An 8,637-nucleotide genomic window follows, 5' to 3' on the forward strand; every position below is an offset into this window, starting at 1 on the left:
CCCCAACAGTTCTTCTCGGGAGAAGTTTGAGAGCTTTTTCAGCCAAGAACAGGCTCTACATCGATCTTACCGGTCTCTAGATCAGTTTGGTCAATTACGCTGCGTTCTTACTGCGTTGCAGGTTGATCTACAATCTCTTTTGGTGTCCAAGACCCTGCTGGAGTGTTGTCTTGGAGTCATCTTCAACGTCAACAATAGTGATATCCTTGTTAATGGTTATCAGACATCCACAGCCTCGATTCAACTGTGCGATGTATTGTCTGGTGGGAGATATTCTTTAGACCCTACCTCTCTATCAATTGTCTGACCGTGCACAATATAGCCCATGGCTATTGTTCTGGACCATTGTACCATCCTAGTGATTTCAACATAACAATGGCTCTGTTCTCTTGAGCACTAGACATGTCACCCATCCAGTGATTTCAACTGAACAACGCCTATGTTTGCTTGAGCGCTGGACATGACACCTATCGATAGATTATCATCGATAATCCTCCAAGGGATATCCCATGAAGGTAGATTGATCGGTAGAGGAGCGCGAGATTAAGAACAAGAAGGCAATAGAGACACACGAGTTATATAGGTTCAGGACGTCAGTATGATGTAATACCTTACTCCTGTGGTCTGTTGGTTTGTATTAGCTATCGTATGATATGCCGTAATTTTAGAGGGGCTCCCTGCCCGCCTTATATAGTCCAGGAGGCAGGGTTACAAGTCGGTTAGATCTAAGAGATAACCGGAAAGTAATAACTGATTACAGGAATCTTGGGATCATACATATCCTAAGAGATCTCGTAGTATCTTCAGGATATCTTCCTGATGTCTTGCGGAAGGCGTTGAGCAGAGTCGTGCCTCGCAAGGCTTCTTCTTGTGGGTTGGGCCACCCCTAGGGGCGTAGCCCATGTGGTCTGTCGTGGGTATCCAGGGTCATACCCCCCACAGCTAGTCCCCGAGCACCTTGTACCCATTGTGCAACGCCGCCTTGAGCTTGTCCGAGTAGTTGCAAATGATGCTGAGCAGTCAAGCCCATGGTCCAACCACCATGTTTAACTGCTGAGCAACATGAACTATCGCCGAGTAGTATGACCCATTGCAGAGCAACACGACCTGTCGCCAAGCAGCGTGAACCATCGCCGAGTAGTGTGACTTGTCGCCGAGCAGCGCGACCCAGGTACGGCTTGCCATAAGGGTGTAAGGAGCTCAAGTACAGAATCAAAAATTTCTCTACAGTGAACCAAGTGTGCCCACTTAGATTCTGAACAAAATTGTAGGAGTCAATCTTGCTCTATATTCATGCAGTCTTCGAGAAAAAATCCCACACACTCGCCGCGAGGTGAAGTGTGCCCACTTAGTCCCTGAGCCTAGAAGCAGATGATGTAATCTTGTGGTGCCAGGATCAAAAACTAGAAGAAAAAACTGAAAACCAGCCGAGCAGGCAACCAGTCCCCGGGCGCAGCCCAAAAAGAAACACAACACAGTCACCGCAAGTTGAAGTGTGCCCACTTAGTCCTCGAGCCTGACAGTAGGTGACGCAGTCATGTGGTGCCAGGGTCAGAAATAGAAAAACAACCTAAAACCAACAGAAAAGACCACCAGTCCCTGAGCTACAGGCGAAGTTATAGGAGTAATCCAACCGTGGAGAAAAAACCGAAGTAACAACTGGACAGTGTCAGTTACTTAGCCTCAATAAATGGTGGAGAAGTTGGCGATATATGAGCACCGTGGCCTGTGGTTTGCGCGGAAGCCCATGTAATGGCCCATTTGGTGCATCGGAGAAATCACAGCGGCGCAGATCGCTGGAATGGTTTCCCAAAAACCCTTGAGTTATAAAGGTGGAGAAAGTGCGTTGTAACAGTACCACCGCCCACCTTTGCCATTCCTCCATTTCATCTTCCATCTTAGCCACCACACCTCTAGATTCAAAGCCACAAACGTTGTTGAGACCGTATCTAGATCTGAGCGATGGCGTCGAAGCGGAGAGCCACGAACCCGAAGAAAACAAGCCCAAAGAAAGCGGGAAGCGGAGCTAGCCGTGATGAAGAATGGATGCCGTCGCGCACCGGAGAAGCGGAGCTCGAAAAAATGGTGACGGCGGGCGTGCTTCCTAACCGCGTCACTGGCGGATGGCGTCTAGCCATTGGTGAGCCCTTTCCAATGCCTAACACCGATGAAGTTGTAGTCTTTGAAGATTATTTTTGGTGTGGATTGGGATTCCATGTTCATCCTTTCTTGCGAGATCTATTGGTATTTTGGTCGATCAGTCTGTGCAATCTCCACCACAACACTATACTACACATCTCAATCTTTATTCACTTCTATGAGGCGTTTCTTGGGATTCTTCCACACTTCAACCTCTTTAGACATTTATTTTGGCTAAAGAAGAAAGGCGGCGACGGCTCCAAGGTGGTCGGTGGCGTATATCTACAGCTCCGGGATGGAATGGCCAGCAATTATATCAGCGTACCACTGAACACTTCCTTGAAAGGGTGGAATGCCAAGTGGTTTTACATGAAATAGAACCACCCGGCCATCTGCTGCGACATGCACCATATCCCGGAGAACCAAAGAAGCTGGTTGGAAAGACCAAGAAGTGTCGACATGGAGCAAGTGAAGGAGCTCCTTGACCTGATTCAAAGTGTGGAGTTGAGGGGTGAACTTGTGGCAGCAAGCTTCATAGTACGCCGTGTCCAGCCTTGCAAGGAAAGGGCCTATCCTACTTTTGACTACAAGGGCGATGACGATAGAACCCAGGAGAGACCTGAATGGCTGTCAAGGAAAGAAGTAATAGGCCGTGCCACAAAACTATTCACCTCCAGCGCCTCATTTAGCTGGATGAAAGAAACAAAGGCCTTCAACTATACCAACCCGCCTCCTCAGGTAAGCATCATACCTGTCATTGTTCAAATGTCGATTTGCCGAGCAGGGAACTGACTTACTTATGCAAAGATTCATTTGCAGGACAGAGCAGTATATTTTTTAGACGTGTCGAGAGCTGAATGGCCGCCAACGGTGGATGTCCGACCAATAGAAAACCCTGAAGAAAGTCTCATCGGTATCTCATCAAAATCTAGAGATTCGGATGTTGATCATACGACGCGTCCCCCCCTGTTATCAGAGAAATCTTGGGGAAAACGAGCAGCGACAGATGAGCCGGCTCAGAAGAAGAGGAAAACGGCGGCGGCTGCTCCTCGTAGACCAGGCGGTATATCACTAGGTGGCAACTAGACCAGTCATCCACAGAGGGCCATGGTGATGGAGTGGTCTGATAATGACGAAAATACAGTTCCCCCTCCCCTAGCGTGCAAACAACTTCACGTAGAACACGCGTGGAGGAGCAACCAAGGGGAAGCGACAAAGTCCTCGAGCAGCAGGCAATGGCAGTCCCCGAGCAGCAGGTGGCGAGAGTCCTCGAGCATCAAATGGAGCGAAACCCAATGGTATAGGCGGAGCAAACACCAGAACAATAGGTGGAGCATAGGCCAACTGTAGAGGAGGACAGACCTCCACTCGATAACACAGAGGTCGACCCCATAGCCGCACCCGGGGGCTCGAACAGGCCTCGTCGATTCAAAAAAGCACACCGGCAGACCAAACGGTAAGTAACCTCGCAGTGTTATTGTTTTGCTATTTGATCTTTGTTTTTTGGGTGATTGACCAAATGTTCGGATGCAGCGCAAAACTCATGGAGGATCCGAAGTCATTCGCCTAGACTAATAAGCAGTCTCAAGCTGATCCTGAGGTGGAGGTAGCGCCTGCTGCCCCCATGTCAGGGTCCCCTAGTGCTCGGGGATTGGCGGAACAAATAACAACCGCTGTAGGTGGAGCTGGAGGTGGTGAGGGGCCAACATCAGCAGAGGCCGGCTCGACAACGATGCCCAAAGCAATGTCGGGTAGGGCCAGACCCTCTGGAGCTGAAACTATAGTGGCCAGCGAGGTAGCAGAGTCTGGGTCGGTGAGACCAGGGGTGCCCGAGGAGCTACCGGTGCCCCCGAAAGGGTCGCATGTCATGCTTGGACCCACTGTTCGACCACGGAGCCCCCCCTATGGTGAGCCCTACTGTAGTGGAAGAGGAGGACGAGGTCGAGGAGATCATTCATGATGAGCCTCAAACCCAATCCATCCAAATCCTTCGCAAGCATGGTGACGAAGTGGTAGTTGTTGAGGAAGAGGACACCCCTAGAGAAATGAAGAGGCTGAAATCCACCCTCGGCGGAGTAGTAAAACAAATCGAGGTTGATACTGAATCTCGAAACTTCTTCATTGTCATTGTTTGTTTCCCTCTGTCATTGTCATTGTGCATTTCTAGGGGATGACTCAAACTGCCGAGCACCATTACTAGTTGATTAAGAGGATGGAGCCCCTCACCGAGGAGAACAAAAAACTCAAAGAGGCGATGAACCTTTCGGAGAAGAATATTCAAAGGGCCCAACGCGAGCGAGACCTTGTGGAGTCCAACGCACGGGACCTAGAATACCAAAAGGGGGTCCTATCTGGACAACTGGTGACTACGAAAGAACAACTTCGAAGCAAGCCCGAGTAGCTGATCACTGCCTCTACACAACTAAAAGATGCTTCCGAGCAGTTAGAAAAGCTGCAAAAAGTCTCTGAGGAGAAAAGAGGTACATTCTATCCAAAAAATGCCTCACATAGCCGGATACGATTACTTTTGTTGATGGTTGATGTACTTGTAGAACAAGACACGGAGCTCGGTCAGCTGCGCCAGGCCCTCGAACAACTCCGGGAGGAGAAAGCGAAGGAGACAGAGCGAGCGAATAAACTGACCGAGGAGCTAGACGGTGAGTACTCCATGATTGGATTTTTTGCTGAGGTTAATGTCTTCCCTAATGTAACTTCAAAATGCATGCAGACTACCGTCGGAGGGTCAAGGCACAATTCGATGTGTTGGAGCAAGACACCCGTACCCAAAGGAACAAATTTGATGGTGTAGTTGTCGGGATCAGACCAGTGCTCGACTGCATCGAACCGAAAACTGCTCCTCATCCTAACGGCAGGCCACCTCACCCGGATATTATCATCAAAAGATGCAAGACGGCGTGGGAAAGCTTTAAAAGCTTCAACCACAACGCCGTTGTTACTGCCGCTACCCACGCCCTTGTTGTTGTCCGATCCCACTATCCAGACACTGACCTAGAGGCGATATGGGGCGAGTACGCCGATGGGTTAAGCGAAGCGGAGACCCAGTGGCTTGAAGACGAGGTGGAGGATGCGGCGAAAAAGTTGGCCAGCGATATATACCTGTTCGGAGAGAATGATGGTAGTGGCGAAGCATAATGATCTCCTCGATGGACATCATCTATAATATCTTGACAGTATGGTTAGAAAGCATGAAAGCACAAGAAACAAATACTTATCAAATATTTGTCGTTAGGTGCTTGTATATACAATATATGCAGTGTGCTTATAATTTGGTGAAATAATCTTCGAAGTTTCAAACCGGACGCGGTTATGCGTAGTTCAAGTAACATCCGACCAGTGGGTCTGCTGTTGGTCCCTATGGCCTTGGCCAACCCATAGTCCATAACATCGAGCGCGGAGCCCATGCACGTGTAGGAGAAAATTGGTGGCTGAGATTTTTCCATAAAGAACATCGCTGAACATGTTCTGGTCGGTTATTGTTAAACGAACTTGGAGATAAAGGCAACACAAGCGGCGTCCAAGCAATGTATTCTATGTTGAACTCTCAGCCTTGGCTGACCCATAATCAATAACGTCGAGCGTGGAGCCCGTAGACATGTAGGAAAAACAGGTGTGACCAAAGGACTGTAGCCGACCGCCCATAACGCAGAGCGCGGAGCCCATAGCACGTGTAGGGAGAAATCGAAGACTGAGTCTTCTCCAAAGAGAACAAAGAAAAAATGTTACTCGCTGATCAAAGAATGTTTTCGCTATATGGAAAACATGCTCTGCGATTTGGAAAAATTGAGTTTGGCGATTTGGAAAAAACATGGTCGGCGTTTTGGAGAAATCGTGTTCGGCGTTATGGAGAAATCGTGTTCGGCGTTTTGGAGAAATTGTGTTCGGCGTTTTGGAGATCATTGTTCGGCAATTTTGGAGAAATCGTTCGGCGTTTTTGGAGATCGTTGTCGGCGATTTTGGAGAAATCGTTCGGTGTTTTTGGAGATCGTTGTCGGCAATTTTGGAGAAATTGTTCGGCGTTTTTGGAGATCGTTGTCGGCGATTTTGGAGAAATCGTTCGGCGTTTTTTGGAGATCGTTGTGGAGTATCGTAATGCTTCGGCAACCGTATGCGGAGATCGAAAGTTAAAGGGGAAAAAATGGAGACATACTATGGAGACAAAAACTTTATTTATCATAAAATGGAAAGTACATATCTAGAGCATTTCAAGGGTAGAAACGTATAAGGTGCTCGATGTGCCATGAGTTTGGAACATCAATCCCATCTAAGTCGCATAAGCGATAAGATCCTAGTCGGGTGACTTCTTTGACGACGTAGGGCCCTTCCCAAGGGGAAGAAAGTTTGTGCAACCCCTCGGTCTTTTGTTTTCTATAGAGAACGAGGTCGCTGATGGCGAATGAACGACCTTTTACGTTGCGGTTATAGTACCTTCGCAGATCTTCTAGGTACTTGGCTGTGCGGACATAGGTGATCAGGCGTTCATCCTCGGCCTAGTCAACGTCCTCTGTCCGAATAGCCGTGGCCTACTCTTCAACATAATTTTCCACCCTGGGTGCTCGAAAGGCAACATCTACTAGTAGTATGGCCTCTGAGCCATAGACCAAAAAATATGGAGACACACCGGTACTGCGACTAGCTTGAGTGCGCAGTCCCCAGACCACAGCCGGTAGTTCTTTGAGCCATCTGCCCGGATGTTTTTCTTCTTTCTGATATAGCCTCTTTTTGAGGGCATCAAGAATCATGCCATTAGCCCGCTCAACCTGGCCATTAGCTCTAGGGTGAACAACGAAAACGTATTTAACGGAGATGCACCGGTCTTCACAGAAGTCCCAAAAATGATGGCCGGTAAACGTGGTTCCGAGGTCGGTGATAATGCTGTTCGGGAGACCGAACCTATGTATGATATCTTCAAAGAGGTCGACTGCTTTCTTTGCAGTAGCTAAAATGAGCGGTTTGTACTTGATCCACTTGGAGAACTTATCAATGGCGATGTATACATACCAAAAACCTCCTAGCACTGGCTTGAAGGGCCTAATTATGTCCAGTCCCAGCATGCGAAAGGCCAAGAAGCTAGGATGGTCTGCAATTCCTGTGCCAGTACGTGTATTTGCTTGGCGAAGAACTGACATCCTTCATAGTGCCGGATGAGGTCTTCTATGTCGGAGATGGCTGTGGGCCAGTAGAAGCTAGCTCAGAAAGCTTTGCCAACCAAGTTTCTCGAGGCCGCATGATTGCCACAAGAACCAGAATGAATTTCGTGAAGCAGCTTCACTCCTTCGTCTTGAGGGACGCACTTCTGCAATACCCCTTCCTTGGCACTCTTCCTCATCAAGTTACCGTCTACCAACACGTAGTGCTTACTTTGGTGGATTAGGCATTCAGTGTCGGTCTTGTCGGCGGGTACTTTAGAGTTGGTGAGGTACTTGATGAATTGCTCCCTCCAATCGGTGACCGACGAAGGCACCGCAAGTACCAACTGCTCGGCAGGGGGAACCTCCTCAACTTCCTTTTCTTCTTTAATGGATGGCACCAGGAGATCTTGCACGAAGACCCTCGATGGAACCACGGCGCGAGACGAACCTATTTTTGAGAGCTGGTCGGCTGGTTGATTTTGATCTCGTACCACATGGTGGTACTCGATACCATAGAACTTCCCTTCAAGCTTCCTGATTTTGGCATAGTATGCGTCCATCTTCTCACTGGAACACGACCAATCTTTGTTGAGCTGGTTGATAACCAGAGTGGAGTCTCCATACACCATGAGGCATTTGACACCAAGCGCGATGGCTATACAAAGACCATGGAGACATGCTTCGTATTCCGTGGCGTTGTTGAAGGCCGGGAAGTGTATCCGAAGAACGTAACGTAGCTTATCCTTGGTCAGGGTAATGAACAGAATGCCCGCACTGGCACATTGATGTTAAGGGTGCTATCAAAGTACATCATCCAGTGCTTGGGGCAAGCGGCGGTGATGGGCTCTTGGATCTCGGTCCATTCAGCGAAGAAGTCAGCGAGTGCCTGTGACTTAATGGTAGGTCTGCTTCTGAATTCAATGGAATAGGTGCCGAGCTCAATAGCCCACTTAATGATGCGACCATTGGCTTCTTTGTTGTGAAGAATGTCCCCTAGGGAAACTCAGTGACCACGGCGATCTTGTAGTATTCGAAGTAATGCCGGAGCTTGCGCGATGTAATTAGAATTGCGTATAACAGCTTTTGTACCTGAGTATAACGAGTTTTTGGCTCATTGAGTACTTCATTGATAAAGTAGACCAGACGTTGCACCCTGTAAGCATGCTTGGCTTCCTCGCATTCGACGACAATAGCTGTACTCAGACGCGAGAAGTGACGGCGATGTATATGAGCAGAGTCTCATCTGGCCTTGGTGCTATCATGATCGATGGCTTTGTCAAGAACAACTTGAGCTGCTTGAAAGTTGAGTCTGCCTCCTCTGACCAGGAAAAGTGCTCAAAGGCCTTGA

The 8,637-nt window shown here is 48.6% G+C and overlaps 1 protein-coding gene across 1 annotated transcript; it reads right to left on the reverse strand.

Moving 5' to 3' along the window:
• Window positions 1-7,348: 7,348 nt before the first annotated feature.
• Window positions 7,349-7,918, reverse strand: LOC136465749 (uncharacterized). The gene has a single exon (XM_066464362.1). It carries the CDS (start codon window positions 7,916-7,918, stop codon window positions 7,349-7,351), a length of 570 nt encoding a protein of 189 aa, XP_066320459.1.
• Between the last annotated feature and the right edge of the window lie 719 nt (window positions 7,919-8,637).

This window comes from Miscanthus floridulus, chromosome 7 (assembly GCF_019320115.1).
Source record: "Miscanthus floridulus cultivar M001 chromosome 7, ASM1932011v1, whole genome shotgun sequence".
In the NCBI taxonomy this organism is placed as follows: Eukaryota; Viridiplantae; Streptophyta; class Magnoliopsida; order Poales; family Poaceae; genus Miscanthus; species Miscanthus floridulus.